The following is a 27,762-nucleotide window of genomic DNA, read 5'->3' as shown; positions in this document are numbered from 1 at the left end:
TACACGCTATCGTATGAGTGTGTCGGGGTCACTGTCGCTCAGGTTTTCACTGGTATTGAGGGCAAGCTTGTCGAGCTCAAGGATACCATTGCATCGTTCAAGAGAATTATGGATGGTGAGGGTGACGATCTTCCCGAGGGTGCTTTCTACATGGTCGGCAACTTCGAGGAGGCACAGGAGAAGGGTAAGAAGATTCTTGCAGATCTCGAAAAGTCATAGAAGCCTCGGGGATGCGAGGAGAGATGAGCGGTCGGGTTCTCTAGCGCTCGAACTTGTACAGAACAGAATACAAGCGCCAGGGAGAGCAAGATCGTATTAGAGAGTGCTTTGTAACCGTAGATCTCGAAAGCGTTTCCTTTGTCTGTGATACCTCGTGTCTATTTCCGTGCAGTGTGCCAACAGTGGAGGAAGAAACGAGGGCCATTTCTACTGAAGAAGGACAGGATACGATGATACTTGGACAGATTCACCCAGCACTGCTAATGAGGACGGACCAAAGCAAGGCTGACGATTTACGTGAGCACCATCTTTCTTCTCTACTCGACAGAACGGCTGAGGGCTTCGATGACACCTGCGGACGTTCGACTTACGCTAAACATCTCGAGCGACTTTAAGTTCAGTTCTATACACGCAAGCCACATCAGGTAGAATAGATTCAATAGTAGAAGGCGTGCAGTTCGAATAGCATGGCCGTATCTTTTTAATAAATTTTTAAGAACTTTTTGATAGTTGGAGCTATACAGTTCGAACAGGATAGCTATATCTTTTTAATAACTTTTTAATAACTTTTTAATAACTTTTTAATAACTTTTTAATAACTTTTTGATAGTAGAAGGCGTATAGTTCGTATAGTATAGCCGTATCTTTTTAATATCTTTTGCACAACTTTTTGATATCTTTTTCGTAGATAGAGCTATGTGCTTCGAATAGTATGGCTGTAGATTTTTAATAGTAGAAGTGGGTGTGACTCGATATCTTTTTCATAACTTTTGGATAGCGAAAGCCGTGCACTTCTCATAGCGGTGGGCTCTCCTGCCTCCCTCACCTCACCTCACCTGCAGTCGACTCGCTTCTATAAGTTGATCGACTTCCAAGCCACCGAGGTCCGTCGCGTGCATCTGGTCGACGTGTGCTAATAACGGAGCGAGAGGTGCGTAGTACTTTCCTTCTTTCCCGCGTAGTTCTTTCTTTCCTCCTTCTGGTTTTCCCTCCTTTTAAGATTTTTGGACCCGCCCCCACCGTGCTGAAATCGCGCAGTTTGCTCTGGTGTCCTAGTGTTCTCTTCTGCGGAGGACTCATCCTACTCCATCCATTCTGCTCCCGTCTCTGTCTGCCGAGAGCATTTGCAGCGTTCTGTCGTTGTGCTTTTGTTTTTGGGAGGTGAGCAGTAGCATTTTGATGGTCAGAGCTGTGCAGGTTCATTGGCAGTTGTGGGATGATCTCGTTAGCCGGAGCCGCACGTCTGGTTGATGTGACCTTGAAGCTCCATTATCTGTCTGGTGTAACATCCGGCCAGTCTGGATCTGATACTACCATTGTATCTCCGCCCGTCTGGAGAGGCAATCGCCACTTTGACGCCTCTGATGAGTATGCAAATACAGAACGACCATTACCTCTTCCACGGACGGGAATAGATTTCCCCTTGATTTCAATCGTGCCCTTTCCATCACAATCCACGTTCGGATCATCTCTCCAGATCTCGACATTCTCCCAGTCCTTCAGCGCCAGTTCAGCGACTCTCTTTGCTTGTTCTAGATCTGCCACTTCGAAAAGCACCATTTTTGCATTCACTTCGGAAGCAATTCGGAGGAGATGAGGATAGAAGAGGTCGCCCGTTTCGTCTGCGGAATCTGGGACGAGAGCTAACTTTGGTTCGAATTTCCGGACAGACCGTGATGTTGTGCTCTTGAAGGATTTCGGGGATATGTAGGGTGGATTTGAAATTAGGATGTCGAAATTTGGAGGATTGTCGTTGCTGTTGAGGCGATGAAGGGCATGGAGAAGTGGTGGTGGATGTCCATGTTCTTCGAGGGCTTCGGATGGGCTATGTTGATTATTTCGAAGCACGTCTGCTTGGACGAAGCCGATGCTGTTCAAAGACCTGGTTTGCTTGACACTTTCGTAGCTGTGGCGTCGAAGTGCGATCTGATGGAGCAAGTTTTGTCTGGCCAGACTTAGTGCAGTCGGCGATATATCAACTCCGACCAGCTGCAGCTCGTCGTTTGCGGCGTGCTCATTACGATAGTATTCATGGTGGAATAGCAAAGGTATGCATCCGCTTCCAGTGCCTAGACCGATCCGTAAGCATCACAAATCACAGGCAGCTCCGATACGACACTACTGTCTGCAACTCAAGTGGTCCAGCTAGCTTCGTAAAACAGGGCGTTTGATAAAGCAGGTGAGGATGTGTGCGGTTCGTTTTATACAGCGAGTGAGGATGTGTGCGGTTCACTTCACGTACAGAGGTCTAAAACTCGAAGGCGCCTGCCCCTGCCGTCTGCCTGGGTCGAAGCTCGAGAGACTAATTGTGCAAGGTAGGACACTGAGGCCGCTGTTTCCTGTCTATGATATGGCATCAATGAGTGCATGGATTCCAGACAAGCAGGCGGAAGATTCACCTCGGTATGAGGACTCCCGGCCGACATTTGATTTCGAGATGGCCGAAATACTCGCTCTCAAGAATGTATTGCAACGGCTCGCCTTGAGCACGTCGTTTCACGAGACTTCGGAGAAGTGTCGGGTGATCATTATAGCCGAGCCGGTGTGAGACATTGATGGCATGCTCTTTCATCCATCTGAATTCATTTCGAGCGGAGCTGAGGTCACGGCAAACGGGCAGCAGCGACAGCAAAGCCTTGTTGATTGCTCTGGCTTTGAGGAACTCTTGCGGCCTAATACGAGGCATCAGCAGCGAGGGCGAGGATGCATGTGGTTTGGTTGTCTGGTTGTTGTCAAGGAGATAAACTTAAACACAAGCACAAGCGGAAGTGAACTGACAAACTGAGTTGGGACCCTGGCGAGGCTCCAACTTCCAGCCCCACACTGACCTCTTCCGCCACTCTTGTTGACTGCGACACCTGCACTTTAGCAACTGCAACATTTTCTTCCACATCAAAATTCTTCAACACAACTGCCCACGCCATCGTCCTCCAACCTCGCAACACATTTCATCAGAACGAGTTGCGACAAGCGCGCGCACATCATCACCCTCTGCTGATCGCCCAGCATGAAGCTCACCTTCAAGGACCTCAAGCAGGCCAAGTTCCAAGTCGAGGCCGAGCCGACCGACACCATCGGCTCTGTCAAGGAGAAGATCAGCAAGGAGAAGGGATGGGAGCCGTCTACTCAGAAGCTCATCTACTCGGGAAAGATTTTGCAAGATGACAACACCATCGAGTCGTACAAGATCGAAGAGAAGGGCTTCATTGTCTGCATGACATCGAAGGTGAGATATGGGAGGCACGTATATGCGAGCCTGGATGGTGATATTGACATGGGCGCAGCCAAAAGCACCGCCTTCGAAGCCCGCCGACCCAGCAACCCCAGCTAAGTCAGTAGCAAGCACTCCAGCTCCGCCCGCCGCTCCAGCACAATTCGCAACGTCAGCCGCCTCGCAAGCACCAGCTACTCCGTCCCCAGCTCCAGCGTCCACAGCTTCCGGCGATGTAGCGACGTTCAACGACCCTTCTGCGCTGGCCATGGGCGAGCAGCGTGCCGCTGCAATTGCGAATATGGAAGCAATGGGCTTTCCTCGAGACCAGATCGATGCTGCAATGCGCGCCGCCTTCTTCAACCCCGATCGTGCAGTCGAGTACCTCTTGAACGGCATTCCGGAGAGCGCGAGACAAGAGCAGCGTCCAGCTGCCGCAGCACCGCGGCCAGCTTCGCAACAAGCCCAGCAGGCAGCCGCTACGACTGCGACTGCAACTGAGGCACCCCAGGCTGGAGGTGACGAGCCTGTCAATCTCTTCGAGCAGGCGGCTGCGCAGGGTGGTGGAGGCCGAGGTGGAGCTACTCGTGGAGCAGGAGCAGGAGCAGGAGCAGGAGCTGGTGCTCAAGGCGGGGCTGCTGCAGCTCCAGAAGGTGGTGCTTCACTTGATTTTCTTCGCAACAACCCACAATTCCAGCAGCTTCGGCAAGTCGTGCAGCAGCAGCCGCAAATGCTCGAGCCCATTCTTCAGCAAGTTGCAGCTGGTAACCCACAACTGGCCCAGATCATCACGCAGAATCCAGAGCAGTTCATGCAGCTGCTTGCTGAGGATTCTGGGGACGACGTTGCTCTTCCACCAGGCGCTCAGCAAATATCGGTCACCGAGGAGGAGCGTGAGGCTATTGAGCGAGTAAGTACCTGAATGTAATTCGATTGATGAACGTTGGCTCACATGGAAAAGCTTTGCCGCCTCGGCTTCGAGCGTGACTTGGTCATTCAAGCATATTTCGCGTGCGACAAGAACGAGGAATTGGCGGCGAATTTCTTGTTCGACCAGCCGGACGATGAAGGAGATGCACCAGGTGCTTGAAGAACCGAGCGACGCAAGTCATCATATGTGGAGAGCAGGCATTAGGAGGAGCAATCAATTCCTGCATCGTGATCGCTAGCAGGCGCACGGCGAGAGTGATTCGAGGAGGTATTTTGCGTAGCACCAAGACCAAGCCGCACCAGGCAGGCTGGCTCGCTCTCCCCGTGAGAGAATATGTAGCATATGAGCTTTTTGCGCTCACGCTTGTAAATAGCGAGCTACGAGAGCATCAATGACACGCTATCATGATTGTGGCAAGATGACGAAGAGTCCTGTTACGTTCCATCCTTTCAACACCGTTCACGTTCCCCGAATGGACTGGGCAAATTCACATGGGATCGGGTGGCTCACGTCAAGAAGCGTCGGCGGCGGCAGTTGATGCATTTCGGAGTTGTTGTGCGTGAGTCGAAGACAGATGTGTAGGTATCATGTATGGACGGTGATGTTGTTGTCTCGATGCGTGCCAAGACTCCAGGTTGCCTTTGAGAGGCAAAGCCCGGCGGGCACTAGACCCGATGCAGACATGCGATTGGTTCTGGGTTCGTTGTGAGGGTGTCGGTTGACCTTTGATCAGTGAGACCGAACGTGAGCACCAGCAGCTCCCTTTGCAACTCGCGCTCGACCAAGCCCCGGCGCTCATGCAACTGACGGCGCTGGCCTCGTCGTCGTGGGCTTGATGGTGGCATGACGGACGGGCCGCCTGCGACCAAACGTTTTCATTGATTGTTTTTGGCCCTGCAACGCCGCTCGCTCGACAAATCGACCACCAACGTCTCCCTCCGCCACGCAGAAGGGCCTGCGAGGCAGCCGCTGGTCAAGGTACGTTTTCGGTGGTCCTCTGCCACTTCACACGCTCGAGGCAGACATGCTCGTGCATTGTCGCTGCTGCGTGTGAAGCGGCGTTGATCATTTCCCGCACCTCCGCCTCACCACCCCATCTGCAACCCGCCCCCCGCCCCCCGTCCCCCCACCGTCGCCTCCAGCACGCCCAGCAAGCGCACTGATGCCATCGTCGACTGCGCTGCTGTCGGCCAATTGTTGCCGGGCGTGCAGAGCGTCACTCCCAACGATCGCCCTCTGCGTATGTCGCCACGGACCGTGCAGGGAAGCCCTTTTCTCCCGCCTTTCTTTCCTGCCCTTCATCCACCATATTCCTCCACCACGACCAGTGCTTGCACCCTCCCGCACGGCCTGCACAGGTACTAACAGCGTGCAGACTCACTTCCGATGAGTCCCAGATCCACCGCGGGCACCGCTGGCCGGAGGAGATCGAGTATGGATGGCAAACCCGTTGGACGATTAAATCCGTCAGAGCCATTGCATATGACAACACGCCGTGCCGCAGCGAAAGTCAATGCAAATACTTCCCCTTCCACGAATGGCTCCGTCGGCGACGATGATGCTCGTCGAGCCTCACTTGACGATGCTCGTCCAGTTGCCTCATCGGGTCTTGGCAACCCTGGCAGACGAAACCCTGGCGAGTTAATGAACGGAATCTCCGACATCAACACGTCTTTCGGAGCACATCGATCTGTAGACCGTCCATCTGGCAAAGTCAAATCCAAACCCGTCTCATCGCCGTCGAAACAAGCCAAGATGCACGAATCGCCTTCGCCAACAAGAAAGCGTAAGCGATCAACGCCGCCCACGCCAGAACGAATTCCTTACGGCCTGGAATATGCCTTTCCACACATGCGCGAAACGAATCTGGATGCCTACTTGGATGACGACAAGGATCGTGTCGTTGTCGTCCCACCGGAGCTTTTGTCGGATCGCGAATCAGAAGACGACAGCTCGGATGAGCACGAAATTGAAGATTATCTGGCTGCGACACAATCGACTGAGATCACTCCAGCAGCTACACCCGCTGCATCGGAACCTGTCTCACCAGTCTCCGATGAATCACAGCCAACACCTCTATATCCATCCAAGCATGTTGACGTTATTATGGCCGACGCCGATCAAATGCTGGAAGGCGAGGAAGCAGACGGCGGCGATGAGCTTGCAGACGCCGATGACGGCCTCGATGAAGATGAGGTTGAGGTGGAAGATGAAGACGGCCAAAGTCACGTTGGGCGCAAGAAGCGGCCTTATGGTCGACGACGAGCGGAACATCCCGTCCCTGAAGTCGAAGCACGAATGCGGCGTCAACAGCAGCTCAAACAAGCATATCGCTACATCAGTCGTGCCTTGAAGCCGATTCTCGCAGAGATTGCGGACAAGACCGTCGAGGAGCTGGAGACCAAACCGACCGTGCATGAAGAGGTTCCCGAATATTGTGGAAACGAAGAAGAGGAAGGCGTGCAGCAACTACTCGACCAGTATCTGACGAGGAGGAAAGCGCAACTGGAGGCCCAGCGGGACTTCTGCCAAGCACAGCTGCGCAGGACTTTGGATGGGGAGAGGCAAGTCCGAAAAGCAAGGTGCGAGAACGACATTGAGAATCGTCGGGAGCATCAAGTCGACACGCTACATCATGATTTCCTTCTGATTGCACGCCAAGCTCAACTGGATGCCGGCAACGCTTCGTACGAGACAGAAGACGAGGACGAAGATGTCATACCGAAATTGAAAGGCATGGCCTATCGCTGGAAGAGGAAGGCTGCACTGGATCCTGCGTACGATTCAAGAAGTCGACTCGCAATGGAATCCGAAAATGCGATACTCGACCTTCAACGTCGTCTTGACATGCACAACATGCTTAAAAATCTGGACGATGACGAGAAGACAGAAGATGCTGCTGAGGGGTTCACAGTTATGGAAAGTACACCTCGTGAAGCAGCTCTGGCTAGGCGTCAGAATCTCTTAAATACCTCCATTCTTGCTGAAGCCGCTGCCTCTGTCGAGCGAGAAGTCCCGGTCATTCCCAACGAACAAGCTCTTGGTTTGCAACTCCTCGGAGATCTTGCTTCGCGACCTTCGATCAGGGCCACTGCACCTCCACCACCGTTTGCACCATTTGGACCCCAGCTGTTGAGACAACCACTCGCTGGGCCGCCAATACCTGCTCAGATGCCACCGCCTCCACCTCTACGTCCACCGATTAGCTTTGATCGCGAGGCAGATGAAGGTCCCATCAGAGCGACCATGTCTCCTAGGACTGAGAGATTCGTCAATGAGCGTGGTGGGCTTCCTTTTCTGCTGCAGTCACCTCTCCGACAGCAAAGCATGGCGGAGTCGCGGCCGAGCGAGCCACCCTTGCCATCCCCTTCACGCTCTAGCCGTGGTAGCACAGCCCAACCGGTCCCGCTGCAAGCACTTGTCTCCGAGAGCCGTAACCACCCGCTGCTCGCCTCGCCACAGCATCAGAGACACACGTCGACCGACTCCTTCGACCGGTCTTTCGCTGCACGCGACCGATCAGAGTCGTCCGTACCCGGGGCGTCTGACAGAGAAGATTCCTCCTGGGAGAAGTATAGACGTCCACTTACGGCAGGCTCTCACTCAAGAACTCCATCATATCAGGATCGCGCCGTTCATGAATTCTCTCACGGAGGCCCGCTGAGCATTGAGCGCATCGCTACTCAGCCTGAAGAGAGTCCTGTACCTCGGGCATCGACTCCGCCTCATCAACCTGCTCTGGCATCTCAGGGCCAACTTGAAGCGTTTCCGCAGCCCTCGCCGCTTGGTGCTTTGGAGCTAGCTTTACAAGCCTCTCCGGTGCCTGCCGCTGTTACGACCTCCGTAATGTCGACACCCGTGCGCACAGCGGAAGAGAATCACCCGGCACAAGGATTCACGAGAGACGAATCACCTACGCATCCTCCCCATCCTCCAAAGACTTTACCGAAGTGGGATCCACCAAGCAGCGAAGGCGCAGCGGACTCTCGATCACAGGACGAAGGCCAGGCTTCAGAGGAGCCCAAACGAGACCTGAGTCTAGAAGTACCCACCAAGAAGTCTCGATCGAGAGCTTCATCTCTTGGACAGTCTACCAACACAGATGTCAGTGGCAGCCAGGATGGAAGCAATGCCGACAGTGCTGGGGCTCGACGGCCGCAAAGAGACAGCTCGAAGGGTCGTGAGAAGTTCAAACCCAACAAATCTGATCGCCATGGCCTAAGCAGAAAGCAACACAAGGAGAGGAGGAAAGGCGCGAGTCACACTACGTCTTTGGATGGTGGCCAGATGCTTCGTTTCCGGCTCAATACCAGCGAGCCCACCAAAAGTCCTGCCTTCACGAGTGGACCTCCTACTGGAACACCGCACACCACCCATCCTGGCTTGACCCCCTACCCACCTTTGCCTGCCTACAACGAGCCCCAGCACCAACCCTTTCCTCAACCAGGACCGCCACCGCCACCTCCATCACCACGCTATGGCTACGACCACAGTCAATACTATGGTGGTCATCGCAACAGCTTGCCAGGACCTACAGGTGTCCCAGCTCCACCGTGGCCACCGCATCCGCCTAGTCCTGCTTATGGGTTGCCGCATGGCCTACCACAACATCCTCCCCCTCATCCGCATCCAGGGTGGTCTGGCTCTCCATCGAATGGTTTAGGACCTCCGCCTCCAGGACTAGGACCACAGCCGCCCGCAGTTGCCTCCCATTCACGGTATCAAGGACCCGCCATCGCGCCAGCCACTCCAGACTCACGAACCTTGGGCTACGGCGGCACACGTTCAGCTGGTGGGAATCACCCTCCCGCTTTTGCTCAGCAGCTGCGGAATAACGAGAGCAGTGGCAGTCGACGGAGGACTCAGTCGGATGTTCGAGGAACGAAATTTCATCACTACCCCGGACCTCGTCATAAGGATTCAGCATAGCGTTTTTTTCGGAGTCGTGTTTTCTTCATGGGGTTTGGATAACGCAACAAGGAAAAGGAAGGCGCATTGAAGGGGAAGGGAAAGGGAAAGGGAAAGGCATTCGTGGCATTGAGTGGCGTCGGTAGGGCCAGGGAGTGGAGTCGAGTGTATTTTTGTTGATTTATTTCGTTCAGTTCCAGAGCAACGCATGCGGTCAGTGACAGACAAAAGACGTCACGTCATGATGAGTTCTACTGTGTTTCAAATCTGACTTCTTATTAGAATGTGTGTTATCGCTGGCAAGCATGATGCATTTACAAACCTGGCGCTAGGATATGAATGCGAACGCTTCGTTGCTTTCCTGCTGGGATTTAGAATATATTGTCGGAGTGCTGTTAGAAACTCTTATTATTGAGCTTGATTATTGCGCATTAATTGGCTGTTGGGTTTGATAGATGCGTAGTAGATTTGGGATGGCGTCGAGATTTGGACTAATGACGTATGGCAGAGAAACTATATATTCTATACAGTAGATATACCTGCAGGCTGCAACGGTACGGGGTATGATTTTATATAGGGCCGTAGAAGGGCGAAGGAAAGGGCGTTATTGTTTGGTCGAGGTGTGAGTGGTAGTAGCACAGCAGGTGCAAGTTTTTATTAGAGCATGGGTTCGACGGGCTATTGTATTCTATTGGGTTGGCGGATCTTCGAGTGGTCTGTGCGGAAATGAGATTGGAATCTGAACGACAACAACACCTTTCCAGGGGCCAACGGAGCCTGGAGAAGAAGACTCTTCTTCGCTGCGACGACAGCTTCACTCTTTCAGCTGTCGAACGCACGCCATTCTTTTATATCTGCGCCGGCCCATTCTCGCGGACATCCTACAGGTATGTTCCTGGATGTCGACTGCGACCGCTGGATTTGAACGGTGGAACGGGCGCGAGAAACACATGAACGGTCGATGGCTGACTTCTTGTGTTGCAGTGCTTACAATCTTTACGAATACGCAACCCGGCACCGCTGTCACGAGCTCGTCCGTCCGAATAAACCGCATTCGAGTCGACGACAATAGCACCGGACGTCGACCACCATCAAAGCCAGTCACTCTTTTATAGAAAACCATGTTCAACCACCTTGCGAATCTCGTCCGAAGGGATACACAAGGACCATCACCTGGACCACCAGCCACCATGATCAGCCTTCTGATAGTGCTTCTGGTCTTGCTGATCCTCGCACTCCTTCTCGTCGCCGGCCTGTTGTACATGCGACACCGAAGAAGAGCGCAGAGAAACAATTCTGAACTACCCATCTACGACGAGAAGCGCATGTCGAGCGCATCGGCAGCATCATCGTCACATCGCCGTGTTATGGCACGACCCTCGGAGTCGATATACGTCTACCAGGAGAAGCAGAACCTCGTCGAGAACTCGAGCGCGCCGCCATCCGGCCCGCTTCCACAAATCCACATCACATTCCCGGAGGAGTATGACGATACTGGCAAGCGCGTGTCAGGCCGGGTGGTCGTCGTTCGTGTGGGAGATACTGGGGTTGGTCTCGAGCCACTAGAGAACCTTCCCGCGTACCAACAGCAGGATAGGAGGAGTTTTGAGTCTGTCGACCTGGAACGAGTCGGAGGACTTGTCGAGAAGGCGCGAAATGCACCTACCTATGACAAGTTCGAGAAGATCTAGGCAATGCGGATGAGAAGAAAACACCCCAGCTGTTAACGACGTCTACGACCAAATGTCTTTGCACAGATCGGAACGCACATACACATACCACTGGAAGGGAGCAGCAGGCTCCTCACGACGGCGCATGAACATAAAGTCGGCGACATTGTACCTGTTTTTTTCCGGCGGCCTTCCAGACCGCCGCCCTACATACTTTACGTTACATTTCGACCCCAGATACGACTGGACACCACGACGACGAGCCTCGACGGCAGCAGTCCGAAGTGCATCTTACTTACATACACTTAATGTGTTGTCGTTGCTGGCAGGGCAGAGCAGAGTTTGAAGCTCGCTCGTCCGCCCGCATTTTTCTGTTGCCATTCAATCACGACAGTGGGAAGAGCAAAATGCCCCCAAGTTTGCTGTGCTGTTCACAAAGCGTGGAGCGAGAGCGAGAGGTTTGGTGATTCTGCTTCTGATGTCTCTCGTAGATTAAGACTGGTATCGTCATCGTGTATATCCTACACTGAGCTGTCTGGTACTGAGTCCAGGACTCGGCTGAATGAAATGCTTCATGCGCAAGAAAATATCATCCTTTTCTTTCCCTCGCCGTGTTCCTGCTGTACGTCTGAAGACATGATTTGATGTTGGTGAGGACTCCACTGCATTCCAATGGCACGAGTCAGCCACGTGGGGCGGGCTGCGTGCTGTCCCTGCATGCTTTCACAAGATCGTGGCCGTGGTTGCTTCACGAAACACCTGCCACTGGCCAGATCAAGGCTTCTTCCTACATCTCCTTACATATTCATGTCTAATTCTCTTGTAATGCTTCGGTAAACCCCCGTCCCTCTTACTTTGTCGCATATGGAGAATGGATCGGTGACAGCGGCGGACTCCAAGTCTGACAAGAAGACGCTGTCAGTGCAGTGGAAGGCCCAGCATGCTTTGGTCGTCGCCTTCTTTCTGCTGATCCTGTGAGATTGCTGACATGCGCGATCAGACATCCTCTAGCTAACAAATCACAGCACATTCCACGCGCTTGCCATCTACCTCTTCTGCCGTGGCTTCCTTCTCTCCCGACTCGTGCTTCAAGACCGATCCGAATGCGCCGTACCTCCCATATCACTCGCCCATAGAGCAGACCTCACGCCAGGATCGCAAGAGCGGGGATGTTGGCATCCAAAGTCATTCGAGAAAGCCGTGGTAATCGTCGTGGACGCGTTGCGATACGACTTTACTGTTCCCTTTCAACCCAAGCCTGGACACGACCAACCACACCACTTTCATAATGCATTTCCCATCCTATACGAGACATCTGTCAACGAGCCGCAAAACGCCTTCTTGCGACCTTTCATCGCGGACCCTCCGACCACGACGTTACAGCGATTGAAGGGACTTACGACTGGTACATTGCCCACTTTCATAGATGCAGGATCGAACTTTGCGGGAACAGCGATTGATGAGGATAATATTGTGGAGCAGCTATACAAAGCTGGCAAGAAGGTCGTGCATCTCGGAGACGATACATGGCATTCACTGTTTCCTGGATACTTTGAGCCGAATTTGACGAGGCCGTATGATTCTTTCAATGTCTGGGACTTGCATACTGTGGACAATGGCGTCAATGAAGATTTGTTTCCTCTCTTGGATGCGTCGATGAAAGGTCGGTGGGATGTCATCTTTGGACACTATCTGGGCGTTGATCATGCTGGACATCGATATGGCCCGGACCACCATGCGATGACGGACAAGCTGAAACAAATGGATGATGTATTTCGACGGCTTGTCGATCATCTGGACGATGAAACGCTGCTCGTGGTTATGGGAGATCATGGCATGGACACCAAGGGTGATCATGGTGGCGAGTCTGATGACGAGGTTGAGGCTGCGCTGTGGATGTACTCCAAACGTGGGATCTTTGGCCGCAAAGACGAAGCATCGAAGCACCCCCCTTTGACTGCCAAAGAACGGCCTGTAAATCAAATCGATCTGGTACCCACACTTTCGCTTCTCCTCGGTCTTCCCATCCCTTTCAACAATCTCGGGCAGCCTATCGAAGAAGCTTTCCATGGGTCCAACGATGTGATGAAACCTGATTATGCCAACCTGGCGGAGGTCAGTCGCTTGACTGCGGCGCAAATACACCGATATCAAGCAAAATATGCAGACGCGCGTAAGATGGGCGAAGACACTCTATCAGCAGCCGAAAAGCTATGGAAAGTGGCCAATGCTGAATGGAGCTCAGCGACAGCTCATAAAGCTTGGGAGGCGTTTATGGCTTACCAAACGGAGAACTTGCGCGTTTGCAAATCACTTTGGGCGCGGTTTGACCTTGTCAGCATGAGTATGGGTATTGTTGCACTACTGGGCACATTCGCAGTCGTGCTCATGTACGCCCAAGGCATTAAAGGCGATCGTGCTGCCCTCACACCTCCTCTACTTGGCTGGGGTCTTATAGGCACTACAGCTGGCGCAATTACTGGGGCGGCGTTAGGCAACCTGCCAAACTTCAATCTGATTCAGCTTGTCGCATTTGGAGCTGCGATCGGAGGCATCATCGCAACCTTGCTTGGATTTATGCCTGCCCGAGAATTGCTGAAAGTGCCAGTACCTACAACGTTCTGGGGTATGCTCAGCACATTGGCGACTCTTCTACTTTGCGTAGGATTTGCGTCAAACTCATTCACGATATGGGAAGATGAGCAACTCCTTTTCCTGCTCTCCACTTTTGGAGTAGCTATGCTCGGAGCATCGCTTGGACAAACACATCCGACAGATCAAACGCAGGGAGCATTGAATGCCATTTCGTTCCTGGTCGCAACACGACTGAGCTCACTGTCCCGACTATGTCGAGAAGAGCAGATGCCGTTCTGCAGGTCATCGTACTATGCCTCCGCAACATCTTCCACGTCCTCCAAATGGCAACTTCTTATCCCGTTTGCTGTGGCAATCTCGCTCCCATACATCATCATACAGTACTTCCATCGATCGGCCAATTACCATGGGTCTGCCGTGATATGGAATGGAGTAGTCCTGCGACTCGGTTTAGTTGGTGTCGCGAGCTTCTGGGCTTTGGATGCCGCAGATGACGGCGACTGGTACCCCGACATCTCAAAATCCATCCTCAAGACTGGTCGCATGTACCTTGCTCAGGGTGTCTTGGTCGTCGCCGTCGCTGCCGGATACGGGACTTACATATTCGCCTCACCACTTCTCATGGTCAAGCGTGAAGAGAGTCAAGACTCACAACCAGCTCTATACTCCAAACCCATCACCGAAGGCCACGAAACCTCTGCAGTCCTCACGGCAGTCAACGGAGCTCCAAAACCGAAACCCAAACTCATCATCTACGGCTTCAGCAACACGCACGGCACTCGCTACCTTCTCCTCCCATGCGCCTGGATCCTGGCCCTCCTCCTCTTACAAAAACCCATGGGCCAAGGCGCCCTCGCCCTCTGCTTCCTCCAAATTTTGAACCTCCTCGAAATCATCGACGCATGCAATCTCCGCCGCTCCCCACTCGCACCCATCTTACTCGCCCTCCTCGGCTCCTTCCACTTCTTCAAAACCGGCCACCAAGCCGCTCTCGTCACCATCCAATGGGAATCCGCTTTCATCCCGCTCAAATCCGTCCTCTACCCCTGGAGCCCCCTTCTCGTCGTGCTCAACACTTTCGGCGCACAGATTCTATGCACCATCGCTGTCCCGGCCGTCGTGTTGTGGAAAGTCCCTCCCCGATCCCCCGGGGTTTTGGGAAGGGTTGCGGGAGCGCTCGCGACGCATATCCTGTTCTTTTCGGCTGTTGCGCTCGCGACGGTTGTGGAGGCGGCGTGGTTACGCAGGCATTTGATGTTGTATCGGGTCTTTATGCCGAGGATGTTGGTGGGTATTGTGGTTTTGTTGTTGGTTGAGGTTGTCGCGGCGCTGGTGGCGGTTTGGGGGGTGAGGTGGAGTGTTGTTAGTGTTTTTGAGGTTTTTGGGTGGCCGGAGTAGGATTCTGGGGGGTTTGGGGACGGGTGGAGGGTTTGGGTTGGGGAGTTTAAGAGGGGGAGGAGGTGTGTTGTTGAGTAGAAGGAAGTGAGTGGGTGAGTGTATGGGTGGGATGGGATGGGAATGAGAGGAGGATGGTGGTGGATAAGGTGTATATGTGTAGCTGTCAAAAGAAAGCTTCTATACTCGTCCTTTTTCTTTTCCAACTCTATCTTTCGCCACAACTCCACGCTATGCTTTCAACAACAATCCACTCAGCCTCCCAGACTGCCAGTGCTCTACCCTTCCAAAAACTCCACTCCTATCTCATCCCTCATCCCTCTCGTACTATGTAATCCATCTACTTCTCCTCCCACTCCAACCCAAACCTCCCCTCCGCATTCCTATAATTCTTCAACTTCTCCACCACTTCTTCCGCCGTCTTCGCCTCCACCATGATCCTTTCATTCTCCTTCGACACAAATCTCTCCTCGACACTCTTCTGCACCCAACTCAGCAACCCGTCCCAATACCCTTCCACATTAAACACCACGATCCCTCGATCGTGAATCCCCAGTTGGTTCCAGGTTGTGACTTCCATTAGTTCTTCCAACGTACTGAGAAAAGAAAAAAAAAAGTCAGCAATGTAAATGTAGGATTTTTTTTTTGGCGTCGTGGTGACTTACCCATACCCCCCACTCAACGCCACGAACCCTCCTCCCTCCCCCGACTCCATCACCTCTCGCGCCATCACTTGTTTTCGCGTATGCATGTCTTTTACCACCGTCGTGCGTCCGTAGCTTTTTTCTTCTTCTTCCTCCGGTGAGAGTTTTTTTTCGCGTTCGTATTCCTGTAGTGCTGCGGGGATTACGCCGTGTACGCTCTCCGGGCCCGATAGCGTTACGAGGGTTTTGGCCAGCTCGCCCATTATTCCTTTTGTGCCGCCGCCGTAGACTAGGTGGAGGCCGGAGTTGTGCAGGGCTTGGGCGAGGGTGCGGGCGGCGGTGAGGTGCGAGGGGGAGAGGCCTGGGGAGGCGCCGCAGCTGGGGAATGTGAGGATTTGTTAGAGGGAGAGGGAGAGGGGGAGGGGAGGGTGCTTACAATACGCAGACGACGGGTTGTTTGCGTTTGTGGCTGTTTGGGGGTTCTGAAGGCATGGTTGTGGGATTGCTGGATGTGATTGAGGGGTGGAAGGGGAGAGGTTGGTTGCGAGGATTGTGGGTGTTGAAGGGGAACGAGGGAGGAAGTCGTGTTCAATGCTCGGCTGTAAAAAAGCTGGCGCGCATGTGAATGTGATGAATGTGACTCTGAAGCTAATGAAGAAATCCGCACATGTGATTGGAATACTTGCGATGCGTCTAGCTGACCTCACTTGACCACCGCTGCTCGGTCCGGCTAAGACATGGCGGAGAGAGGGATGGTGGTGAGGAACGTGTATCCATTGACGGCCTACTCATTCTTCGGAGATGACTGGATTTCCTCGTTGTAGGCATGTGGGTTAATGTATTGTTTAGAGGTGTCATCAATTGCTCTTTCGCTAAAATTACCTACCTAGCCACCTGCACCTTACGCCACGCCACGCGAGCAGTGACATGACATGGGTTGCTTGCTTGCTTGGAGTGTCTGTATACCAGCAACTGTGGGGCCCGCACGGGGCACCTAGAGTTGCTAGCAACTCTAACCATACCAAGCCCCGCTAAACCCAATACAAATCGTAATCTTGGCATTGCCACCATCTCTAGGGCATGACTATTCGAGAATCCACTCCGGCTATTCGAGAATCTAAGCATCCGATCGCGGAGGAGGCCTAAGGCAAATTTGTTAGTTATGTTCTCTACTACTAGACCTCACCGTCACCGCTGTTTTAATCGCTGTTTTAATCGCTGTTTTAACCTTACTGCCGCCGCCGCCGCTATTTATCTTACTATCGCTATCGATAGCTATATTATTAAGCCCTTCTAGCTACTAGCACTACGAGAACGTTTACGTAAGGGCTATATATGCAAAATAGCCTATAGGAGGTATAAGTGCGTTAAAGATAACGTAGACTACTACTCTAGCTATTATAAGTATAGGTAGTGCGATAGAAACCCTATACCTACTTATTTACCTACTTAGGAAGGACCCCCGCCCGCTCCGAGGGCTCTACTAGTACCTACAGCGCTAGCAGGTATGCTAGATTATACTGAGATTGTATAGTAGGAGCTATACGTTAATACGAGGGTCGTAGAACCTTATTTACTAGGCAGGCAGTATACCTAGAACAGTTAGGATTAGCTATAGTATCGAATTCTACGTCTATTATTTACTTATTTACTTAATTCTTCTTTCCTACGCTATTATTCTAATAAGTAGCTAGTATAGGCATCAGAAGTTGCTATGCGATGTTCTATAGTATAGATTACTAACAATATAGTCTTACTAAGACCGGAGCGGCCCTAGGTCCGTAGATTCTCGAATAGCCGGAGTAGATTCTCGAATAGTCTCGCCCCTATCTCCTATCTCTACTATTCCTAAATTCCTTCTATATTTCCTATTCTATATCCCCTGTATTGCATAATGTTACTAATATAGACCTATCTACGCCTAGCAGTATTAGTAACCTTAAACAGCTTCGCTAGCGAGTTTTTAACCTTATAGAAGACATTAACACCGATACAGAAGGCTAGAAATTAATATAGAGCCTATATAGCAATTAATATACTAGGAGGTCTACTAAGAAGCTAGGCAAGCCTAGTACGGATAGTATATACTATAAGAAGGTATACTACTATTATATAGAAAGGCAGCGCCGTAATAAGCTAAATCGAGAAGTAGTAGGTATTAAGGATAGAAGAGCCTTTAAACTACTAGAAGAGGAGTGCTCTATTAGCTTTGTTATAATAGTAGAATACCGCTAGAACGAGCCTACTAGAAAGGTTAGTATTCGTCGTTATATAACCGCTAATATATATACCTATAATCTCGACCTTCTTAATAGCCGCAAGGTTTGTTAACTAGTTAAAGATAAGGTTAAGAAGCAAATAGACTACTCGCTATAGGCGAGGCGGACGTACGACGCTATTAATAGCTAATATAGACCTAATCTCGGTATCCCTTATCTCGATATCGGTTTACTATATAATGCCGCTAAGAAGTCGCCCTATTATAACCGAGACAAGCGGTTTACGATGCCGGCCGAACGAGACGATCCTAAGCTTCAATTATAGGGTATTATAGTAGTAGCAAAAGAGCATAAATTGTATTATTAATTATTTAGTGTCTTAATAAAGGATAGTATTAGGAGAGGCTTCGTATAGGCTATAGAAGAAAGCATTAAGCTGCTAAAGAAGTATAGCAAATTGATACTGCTAGACGACACGTATAAAGTTAACTAAATAGACTAGAAGTTGTTTAATATCCTTATTTCTAACGACAACACACGCTAGCGTCTAGTAGTATACGCATTACTTAAAAGCAAGCATAGTTAGGTCTATACGCAGGCACTACATTATCTAGCTTCTTAGGCTAACTATAGTAAACCTAGTAGTTAGTTGTTACAATACACTGTCACTAATAACTCGGCTTTAGAATAGATAGCAATCCGAGAGATATTTCTACTAGTTAGGACCTATCTTTATATGCGGCACTTACTATAGACTATTCGCCGCAAATTTTTACTTAAAAGTCGATATAAGGCGGTCTATAAGAAGCTAGTTTAGGTGTCGTTATATACAGAGACTAATAAGGAGGTTAAGGTTAGAATACAATAGGCTATTAACGCTCTACCGGACGGCAAGAACGACGAGTTATACTCGTATTTGTTACAAGAATAGTCCGCTAAGTACGCCTAGATATAGACAGTTAAGGAACGGAGGAGCAACCCCTTATTAATGCGTATAAGACTACTATAACTACTATAACCTCCTCTTCTAAGCGTAATTGCTAACTATCGTTGCTTAGGCGCGTATAACTAGTCTAGTCGAGGCGTACTACGCCGATTTTAAGAGCAATACTAAGTCGATTAAGGCTAACTTCTCGCTCGCTAGCACCCTTATATATATACTAGAGATTAATAAGAGATAGTATAACAATACGAAGAAGGAGGCGGCAAAGGATAACCTGCTTCCTATATTTACTAGATTAAATAGCAGTAGTAAGCGCTTCTACGAGTTGCTATATTGTCTTTAAACCGCTATTACTAAGCAATATCGACTCGCTTAGAAGCGCGCTTATACCGGGCTTCTAAATTAGATACAATATCAACTATAACTCGATAACTAACTCCCCGATATATGCTAGTGCTTCTTCTAGAAGTAGTAGTACTAACCGTATCGGCATATTTAGTATAATCGAGAGATATTAGGCGATAGTATAACGGCTAGATAGGTAGATTACTATATTAACTGTTTCTTCGACTCTAATAGCTTTAATAGCGATATTAACTCGCCGAAGACTTATAGCGAGTAGCTCGTAGACGATAATAACCTATACGAAGACGATAAGGCCGAGGAAGTTAATACTATTGCTAGTACTATATTAAAGGACTATTACCTACTAATTCGCAGCCTTATCGAGAACATTACTTACGACTATTATTAGAAGGTTAAGAAGGCGGAAACGGTAGTGCCGGCGCACCTGTTATTAACCTATCGAGATAACATTACTAAGCAGTATCACACTAAATATATACGCCTATTAGCGGCAGCAGAGCTATTATAATAGCTCTAGTAATATTAATAGCAATATAACGATAGCATATTGTTTGCTATTTAATAGGCATAGGTCGATATAGGCGTAGGCGCCTTACTATTAATCTACTACTACTACTACTAGTAATAATAACCTTACTAAGTATAATAACCGCAATAGGTAAGAGACTTGTTCGCGCTAGGCGAGGGCACTTAACGCGTACTAGAGTATATAGCGACTAGTCTCTATACTAATTAGTATAGATATAGTTACTAACCTCCTTCGCCTTTCTTTTAGTAACCTCCGCCGTCGCTATTTAAACCTACGCAGGTTACTAACTCGGTACTTTAGAATACGTACGCTATAGGCGATAGCACCTATCGATATAATATACCTTCTTTAAACGACGGCAGTTTAATAGACGTTATACGCTATGTCCTTTACTAATAGCGACTTCTATATACGCCTACTATACTAAGCGGTCTTCGTTACTTAATAATCGCCGCTTATATACCTACGCCGTAGCCGTTAAACCTCCGATAACATATACTATAATAGTCGCTAATCGATATATTACAACTAAGTTACAAGGAAGCGTCTACCTTTATTAGAGACCGCCGATTTCTATTAGAAGAATAGTAACGAGTATTTAATAGTAGGACCTTTAGTAGCGGCAGCGGCAGTAGACACAGTAGCGGTAGATACAGCGGCAATAGACAATAAGGGCAAGAGCAAGTAGATATACCTCGAATTTAGCGTAATAGCTATACTATACGTTAACTTTAGCTTTATTAAGTTATCGCTAGCAACCTTAGTAGAAATTACTATATTCCTAAAGCCCTTTGGAATTTGAAGCATATTTCAACCAAATTCATTAGGGGAGTTGCTAGCAACTCGAGGTTGGGGGTGGGACAGGGGTAAAAGTGGGTCGAGCCAATCAGCGCGAGTTGCTGATATACAGACACCTCTTGCTTGCTTGCTTCGTCAATCGTCATAAGCAGCACAGCACATCGACATGCACCACTCTTTGTTGCACATCACCCATACGAACTACCATCCTCGCCAATCCTTCAAACGACTGAAATAGCGACAGCGACATTCGACGCGACAATATTCCTTCATCACCCGCCGCCATGGCGGAACCTCCAGCCTACGACTTCATCGCCAAGATCGTGAGCTTGGGAGACAGCGGCAGCGGGAAATCAAGTGTACGCGATTCCTCCTATCACCCTCTCAGCCAATCCAGCTGATATCCAGTGCTTAGCTGACGATCCGCCTGTGCGAAGGTCGTTTCGTAAGCCACCACGATGTCACCATCGGCGTCGAATTCGGCTCCAGAATCGTGCCCGTAGGACCTCCCGCTTCCCTCCAACGAGGATACACAATCAACAATCCAGCCTCCACATCGACAGCAGCAGCACCACCTCCCGCCAGTAGTTCCAAGTCAAAAGGCCAGCCCAAGGAACCTGTACAGAAGCATATGAAGCTGAGTTTATGGGATACCGCGGGTCAGGAAACTTACAAGTCGATCACGAGATCGTACTTTCGAGGCGCGAGTGGCGCGTTGTTGGTTTTCGATATCACGAGACGGAGTACGTTCGCGTCGGTCACGTCGTGGCTGCATGATCTACGGCAGATCGCAGAGGATGATATCGTGGTTGTTCTGGTGGGGAATAAGTCGGATCTCGCCCATGCTTCCACCGTTTCCGGGGGCAGCAATGCGCCCAATCAGAGACAGGTGACGAGGGAAGAGGCTGAAGAGTGGTGTAAGGATAATAAGGTCATGGAGTATGTGGAGACTTCGGCTAAGAGTGGGGAGAATGTCGAGAGGGCGTTTGTCGAGGTTGCAGAGAGGATTTATCAGAATATTGAGGCCGGCAAGTATGATTTGAATGATCGGAGAAGTGGGGTTAAAGGACCTGGGGCGGGAGGTGGTGCGAGGGCGGTGACGTTGGGGAGGAAGGATCCGAATGCTGCGAAGAAGGCTGGGTGCTGCTGATGGGTTTTGGCAAAGTGTGCCTGCGACACAAGTGAAGTTCTGAATACAGCCGTCTATACTTCAAATTGACCTTTGCGCAGACCTTACACGACACTCTCGCGCCTTCATTTGCACAAGTCCAACTTCTCAAGCTGAAATTCAAATCCGAATTCGATGTGGTCCACAATGTCGCCACTTTGACACCGCCACACCTATCCTGCTTCACTTCACTTCCACTTCAGCAAGCTCTAGATGCACGGACTGTGTCGCTTTCTTCGCTTTCCTCACTTTCGTTGCACCCTGGATTAGACAGGTATTTATCTCTGGCTTTGAACTTCCAACTTCTCAACTTATCTTCCAACACCATCCAACAACAACATCAACATCAACCATCTCGACATTTCGAACACCATCCAACAACATTAACCTCCACCGGCAATCTCGAGATTCTCATAGCGACATTTCCAACGCGTGGCCAACATGAAGCGCTCCTATGACGAACTCATGGCCGGCGATGTCGGCAGCCCTGAAGAGGCGTCCGAGGGTAGCGATGCTGCTGATATGGTCCCACCTTACGACGCGAAATCGGAGGCTATGCCACAATCTCCTGTTTTTACACCAGAATACGAGAAGCTCATGAAAAATGTCTCCGGCCTCATCAAACTGCTTGAAGGACCAATCCAAGACAGCAGCTACCGTGATGGAGTCATTGACGGACTGCTCGAGGAAATCAAGCGACGAACCACCTCCAATTTTCCAGAAGAAGTCAGAATTGCGCTCGTTGGCGACATGAAATCAGGCAAGTCGACGGGTTTACCTTTTCATTCACATCGCTGACTTTTCCAGGCAAGAGCTCTCTCATCAACTCGATTCTCAGTATTGGAATGATTGCACGTCAGGTAAGTTCTCTGCTGTCTCGGCAAGAATCTTCACTAACTCGGACAGGGCGATGCTGGAAGCAGCTGTACCTGGGTAGTGCAAGAATTCGGCTACCTTTTCCCGAACCAAACGCAGCCTTTCGCTGCTGAAGTCTACTTCTTCTCTCCGGAGGAGCGCCATGCCATTATCCGCGCTCACGTTGCGGAATTCTACAATGCCAACGCCAAAGACGATGGCGAGGGTCCAAAGGACAGCGAGCGCACGGTTGAGGATTTTGCGGTGAAGCGCACTGTAATCACGGCATTCCGAGCACTTTTCAACAGTCGAGAGGAGTTCGCAACATATGCTGCCGCCGACCAATTCCTCTCTGCTGCTACGCGCGAGGATGACGAGTATATCGTCGACACGCTCTGCGACTGGTCTGATGACATCGTGAATTCCGGACTTGGAAAGGAGACTTTCCTCTCGCAAGAAGCAGCAACCCCTCAGAATTTGCTCTGGCAGCTCGCACCGTACATGTACACGGTCGAAGAGAGAGATGGTGACATGATCACTTCCCTTTGGCCTTTCGTGAGCAAGATCAAATTCGGCTTGAATATTCCATTGCTCAAACACAATATTACGCTGGTCGACCTGCCTGGACTCTCGGATGCCAACAAAACCCGCGTGGCAAACGCTACTTTTCATCTGCGTCAATGCACTCACTATATGGTGGTTGCAGAAATCGGCCGTGCCGACGATGATAAATTCATCAGAGACAGCCTCACGAAAGGATTCATGACACGAGGTTCGGCGAGGACCATTCTTACTCTTACCCACGCCGACAGCATCGATGACGAAACCGAAGTGCAAGGCTCGAAGAAGGACTATGCAGCAATGGAAAAGATCCTAAATCAGATCAAGACGCTGGAAAAGCAGAAGAGTGACGTGTCCAGCAAGATCAAGGGCTCCAAGGGCTTTCAGAAATACGAACTCATGGAGCTGAAAGACGGGATTGCAAGCCAAATTCGCGACAATATGCTCAAGCACCGAGAAATCCGCATCCAGATGCGAAGCAAAATGGTCGTCCGTCAGATGCAAGGTCTGTACGCCGAGCTCACGCCAGATCCTGCGGTGCTCCCTGTATTTTGTGTTGGTAATGCGGCGTACAAGAAATCCCAGGCAGGATATGCCACCGATGACCCGAATCCTCCAGCTTTGAGTGTCGAAGGCACGAATATCCCGGCTTTACGACGACATCTTTTCCTTGCGCCCGCTGAGGCAAAGCTCAACGAAGCTCGGCATACGATCTCGACTCAACTTCCCAGTCTGCTCAGCTGCTTTAAGCTGTACATATCCAAGACGCATATGGCGAGAAAGGATGAAGTTGAGAGGATCATCGTGGGGCCACAGAAGCTAAGTGGGTTGGCCATTGAGGAAATCTGGCAGGACTTGCACGATCAGGTCGAGATGGACATCATCAGTCCCATGCGGGATTTTGAGTTCGAGTGGACTGACGAGGCGCTGATTCTCGTTAGGCAATGGGCAAAGACCTGGGGTACCAGTCAGCATCTGGCAATCATGAAGAAAGAAGGCTTCCGGAAAGGCAAGGGCAAGCAAGGCGTGAACACTTCCTGGAACGGAGAGCTCGTCAGCATCAAATGTGCCGAAGCCAGACATTTCTTCCAGGAATTCCTGATGAATGTCAACAACGTCCCCAAGAACGTCACGAAGGCTATTCACAAGTTGTTGAGCAGAATCATCTACGATATCAAGACAGATCCCCAAGTCACCCTCATGGCGCTGCAGCCATACCTCGACTACCTCTTCGTAGAGAAGGGAAACGTCCAGAGATTCGTGGAACATGCAAACAAGGAAATGCGCAAGGAACTCGGCAATATTCTCGCAGCAGTCAGCTCTGAGAATACGGACAACCCGATTGTCCAAGCCATGAAGCCCATATACGAGCATTGCCAAAAGATCAAGGGCAAATCGGGCACACCGACAGACCGACTCAAGTCATTCGAGCGCGAAGTGACGAAGATCGGTCACGGCGTCTGGATGAAATCCGTGGAGCTCTTGAAGAGACAGCTCGAGGAGCTCCTGCAGAAGCATTCCGACGCGCTCACCCATCACACTCAGGACTTCTTCTGCACTCTTCAGAAGAAGTTCCACATGATGTGCTCGAGCAAGGAGACGGAGGAACCTGAAGAGATTGAGCTTCGCGAGCAGCTGGAAAAGGCTCTGAAGGTGGCGAAGGAGATGCTGGAGGAGGAGATTCAGCCTGCTGCTCAGGCTTGCTTGGGATCTACTGGCTGAGAGGAGAGGGGAGTCAGTCATACATTTGAGGAGGAGATTTGGATCCGTGGGACTCGAGAAGGGAGGATTGGCGGAGAATGAAATTTTCCTACAGACTGCGGTTATCCATGGCTCAAGAAGACTAGGCCAAGTAGGAGGGACTGGTAGCTCTGCAATGAGTACAGGACAGCAGTACTCCCGGGGCTTTTCTCTCACCACACTTCCGCTCCGGAAGTACATACATGCATACTACTACTCACACCATCTGTGCTTGGCCTCCCCCTTTCCCTTCCCTCTCCCCGCCCCCTCCATACTCGCTTGCAGCATTCTTGAGTGCATCTTGACTGGACTGGCTGGAAGAAAAGCTACGCCGAGGATCGACTATGTGTCAAAGCAGGCAAGCCAATTAGATCATCGATGCGCTGCTGCCTCGTATGTCGGGGGACCATCGACAGCCCACAATGCCATGGAAGACGAAGAAAGCAGTCACGACGGTGGTAAGAGGCCGCTACTCGAACATATAAAGGCTCCTGCTGCAACAGCGACCGAGCGTATGATGACGGGCATCCTCCACCTTCCTATACAGTAACACCGAGGCACCACACGGGCGTTGGGGCAGTATATGTATCTTGCCCACCTGGACCGCCCAAACAATCGCCCCGATCGACCAAGGCGGTGATGTCGCCGAGCTTGTACCCGATGCTTTCGACGTACCCAGTGCTCTTCTTGGCATCGCCAGTCGCCATCTCAGTACCGTGCTTGTCCACAAAAGACGCAGCGTAGATCTCACCATAACGGCCTGTTAACTGCGTGAAATGTCTTTTCATCGCAGCTTGATTCGTAGCTTCAGACCCGAAAAAACCCGGCGTCGGCTTGAAGCTGTACGGGCTCTGGGAGAAGAAAAGTGGCATGGCATGGCATGGCATGCTTCCTCGTGTCTGCAGCAGCGAGAATTTCTTCTCTTTGGCATCCTAGGACTGATCTCGACATCGTCTCACGCGCCAAGCTATACTTATACATGTAGTTCATGATCACACGCAACTCTGATCGAGAATATCCGCTGGATAGATGTATGCGAATATGCCAAATGAAATTTGGCGTTGCGTTGTCAATCAAAGAGGAAGCAAAGGGGTGGATGGATCGCTGAAGTCGACGCCTGCGGAAGAGTTCACAGTGCCTGTGTTTCCGCCGATGCTGTGAGTCTCCGGATACCAGAGCAGGAATTGGACGAGATCGAGGTTGAGCTCTATTCAGTTGTAGTCGCCAGCCCTTCGAGACCAATTGTACGGAATCCTTTCCCATCCGAAGGTGTAGGTGAAGGGCTTAGGATGATCCACGACGCCGAAGATGGACTTCAGAATCTCGTGTGTCGACAAGTATCCTGCACTGCTTGCAATACCGCCGGTGTACGGTCCATGATAGAAGTACTTGTTCGTAGCGACGCTCTGCTTAAAGCGCAGGACCTTGTATCGTGCTATGTCTTTTGCGGTGATCAATTGGCCTTCTAGCATAGAGTTGTACATCTGCTTGAAGAGCTCAATATCGACTGTCCACGCATCTCCCGTCTCGTAGAGATCGTGTCTCGTTGCAGACGCGTCTGCCTCGATCAAGTTGTGGCTGTAGCCTATGCCTTGAGGTGTTCCCAGAAGGCCCCCATCGCCGGATTGCCCCAGAGGTGCCTGGATTCTGGGGTCGGGTCCACCAGAGCGTTTTAGCCACTTGTTACGCTAACACCTACACCAACAGGTGGGTCCACGGATATAGTCGTACGAGCCTTCGGAATAGCTGAATATAGCAATGAACCGTGCGTTTCTCGTGCCTTAGGATCTACCTCTTTCTAGTCGCGTATATCCGTATAGATATCGCGTTTTCGAGGCGCGCCTACCTGCTAGAAAGGTAACTACTTTCGAGGTATTGCAAACTCGCTAGTATAACGCTAGAAGACTAAGAGATATTAATCTTTATCGTTCTCGTAGTAATAGTGTTCGAATTAGATAAGCCGCCGCGGTAGAAACGAGAGCTTACTAAGTACGAGTTCTTCGAGTAGATGCTAGATAGCTAGCCGAAGTCGTAGTTTCCGCTATACTATAGGTACGTAGAATATTAGTATAGGAAGTTAGGTTAGAAGTTAAAGTATAGCGGCACCTCGTTGTCGCTAAGCTAACTAATAATATTGCCTTAGGTTTAGTAAAGCCTAGGTTAAAGAATTAGTAGAGGTATTAGATATTACTACGATTAACTTCCGTAATAGCATTAAACCGAGCCCGGAATATACGCTCTATATAGTATTATAGCGCCTTACCTAGCCCTCTCGATAGGCTATCGCCTACCCTCTCTTTAGTAACTACGAGTCGTATCTAAGTATCGTCTTTACGGATATAATCGACTATCTCGTACGGCGCTTCGGATACCTTATCGAATAGCACCTACGATTGCGAAGCTATAGTCGCCTTAAATACTTCGCTAAGGTAATAAGAAGAGCCGGCTTAGGAGGGTAGATTTAGGGCTTTATTAACGGTTATTTCTAAGAATTCTATCGACCTACGATTAGTTAGAGAAAGTAGTATTCTAGGTATAAGAAAGAGCATAGTAGCAAGTACTAAGGTATTGTTACACCGGACGGCATTATATCTTTAATAATAGGGCTATATAATAGCTCTAATAACGATTAGGAGATATATAAGACCTTAGGCGTTATACGCCGGCTTCGAAGAATAATAGACCCTCGTACCGGCCGCAGAATGCTATATCTTTATAGTAATCTAGCATACTATAGTGCCTTCGGAATAATAGCTCCTTATAAGCATTATCTTAGCTGTAAGATACTTACTACTAAGCAACGGAAGTTTAATAAATACCTCGCTAGTCTACGTATTTCCGTCGAGTACGCATTCGGCTAAACTATACGCCTTTAGACATATAACACCTTTACTAGGCAGCTATATATAGGCAAGCAGGCAGTTAGAGCCTTTATAATAGTCGGTACGCTATTAACTAACTGCTATATTTATATAGAAGGTTACAATTAAACGAGCGAGAAATACCTAAT

The 27,762-nt window shown here is 50.3% G+C and overlaps 10 protein-coding genes across 10 annotated transcripts in view; 7 read left to right on the top strand and 3 right to left on the bottom strand.

Moving 5' to 3' along the window:
• The window catches only part of MYCFIDRAFT_213800 (uncharacterized protein), a gene marked incomplete at its 5' end in the record, with an annotated part of 1,378 nt that extends 1,047 nt beyond the window's left edge, over positions 1-331 (top strand). Inside the window, one exon of the mRNA XM_007924754.1 lies at positions 43-331. Coding sequence (XP_007922945.1) covers positions 43-219 — 177 coding nt within the window. The 3' untranslated portion in view covers positions 220-331. The remainder of the gene's footprint in view (positions 1-42) is intronic.
• Positions 332-1,488: 1,157 nt separating this feature from the next.
• MYCFIDRAFT_130551 (uncharacterized protein) lies at positions 1,489-2,905 on the bottom strand (the record flags this gene model as incomplete). The annotated part of the gene is made up of 3 exons (XM_007924753.1): positions 1,489-2,288; positions 2,462-2,562; positions 2,619-2,905. The coding sequence occupies 3 exons, from the start codon at positions 2,903-2,905 to the stop codon at positions 1,489-1,491; spliced, it is 1,188 nt and encodes a 395-aa protein (XP_007922944.1).
• A 321-nt stretch (positions 2,906-3,226) lies between these two features.
• On the top strand, positions 3,227-4,505 carry MYCFIDRAFT_119289 (uncharacterized protein; the record flags this gene model as incomplete). The annotated part of the gene is made up of 3 exons (XM_007924752.1): positions 3,227-3,445; positions 3,504-4,340; positions 4,392-4,505. Coding segments are annotated over 3 exons (1,170 nt in total), but the record flags the coding sequence as incomplete, so codon positions are not given.
• A 1,290-nt stretch (positions 4,506-5,795) lies between these two features.
• MYCFIDRAFT_83376 (uncharacterized protein) lies at positions 5,796-9,290 on the top strand (the record flags this gene model as incomplete). The annotated part of the gene is made up of 1 exon (XM_007924688.1): positions 5,796-9,290. One exon carries the CDS (start codon positions 5,796-5,798, stop codon positions 9,288-9,290), a length of 3,495 nt encoding a protein of 1,164 aa, XP_007922879.1.
• A 726-nt stretch (positions 9,291-10,016) lies between these two features.
• Positions 10,017-11,526, top strand: MYCFIDRAFT_181642 (uncharacterized protein). Its single transcript, XM_007924751.1, has 2 exons — positions 10,017-10,156; positions 10,254-11,526. The coding sequence occupies exon 2, from the start codon at positions 10,460-10,462 to the stop codon at positions 10,958-10,960; it is 501 nt and encodes a 166-aa protein (XP_007922942.1). The 5' UTR covers positions 10,017-10,156; positions 10,254-10,459; the 3' UTR covers positions 10,961-11,526.
• A 277-nt stretch (positions 11,527-11,803) lies between these two features.
• Positions 11,804-15,133, top strand: MYCFIDRAFT_60179 (uncharacterized protein; the record flags this gene model as incomplete). The annotated part of the gene is made up of 3 exons (XM_007924462.1): positions 11,804-11,913; positions 11,965-14,174; positions 14,250-15,133. 3 exons carry the CDS (start codon positions 11,804-11,806, stop codon positions 14,930-14,932), a joined length of 3,003 nt encoding a protein of 1,000 aa, XP_007922653.1. The 3' UTR covers positions 14,933-15,133.
• A 136-nt stretch (positions 15,134-15,269) lies between these two features.
• MYCFIDRAFT_83373 (uncharacterized protein) lies at positions 15,270-16,065 on the bottom strand (the record flags this gene model as incomplete). The annotated part of the gene is made up of 3 exons (XM_007924687.1): positions 15,270-15,525; positions 15,595-15,951; positions 16,010-16,065. 3 exons carry the CDS (start codon positions 16,063-16,065, stop codon positions 15,270-15,272), a joined length of 669 nt encoding a protein of 222 aa, XP_007922878.1.
• Positions 16,066-20,730: 4,665 nt separating this feature from the next.
• On the top strand, positions 20,731-21,515 carry MYCFIDRAFT_16537 (uncharacterized protein; the record flags this gene model as incomplete). Its single annotated transcript, XM_007924126.1, has 2 exons — positions 20,731-20,787; positions 20,844-21,515. Coding segments are annotated over 2 exons (729 nt in total), but the record flags the coding sequence as incomplete, so codon positions are not given.
• A 522-nt stretch (positions 21,516-22,037) lies between these two features.
• On the top strand, positions 22,038-24,734 carry MYCFIDRAFT_193628 (uncharacterized protein; the record flags this gene model as incomplete). The annotated part of the gene is made up of 2 exons (XM_007924750.1): positions 22,038-22,322; positions 22,503-24,734. The coding sequence occupies 2 exons, from the start codon at positions 22,038-22,040 to the stop codon at positions 24,732-24,734; spliced, it is 2,517 nt and encodes an 838-aa protein (XP_007922941.1).
• A 1,229-nt stretch (positions 24,735-25,963) lies between these two features.
• MYCFIDRAFT_193627 (uncharacterized protein) lies at positions 25,964-27,520 on the bottom strand (the record flags this gene model as incomplete). The annotated part of the gene is made up of 3 exons (XM_007924749.1): positions 25,964-26,392; positions 26,739-26,771; positions 27,485-27,520. 3 exons carry the CDS (start codon positions 27,518-27,520, stop codon positions 25,964-25,966), a joined length of 498 nt encoding a protein of 165 aa, XP_007922940.1.
• Between the last annotated feature and the right edge of the window lie 242 nt (positions 27,521-27,762).

The sequence above is a fragment of the Pseudocercospora fijiensis genome (genome assembly GCF_000340215.1).
Source record: "Pseudocercospora fijiensis CIRAD86 unplaced genomic scaffold MYCFIscaffold_2, whole genome shotgun sequence".
Taxonomy (NCBI): domain Eukaryota; kingdom Fungi; phylum Ascomycota; class Dothideomycetes; order Mycosphaerellales; family Mycosphaerellaceae; genus Pseudocercospora; species Pseudocercospora fijiensis.
The sequence above is the reverse complement of the archived record's forward strand: the minus strand, read 5'-3'. Positions and strand labels throughout refer to the sequence as shown.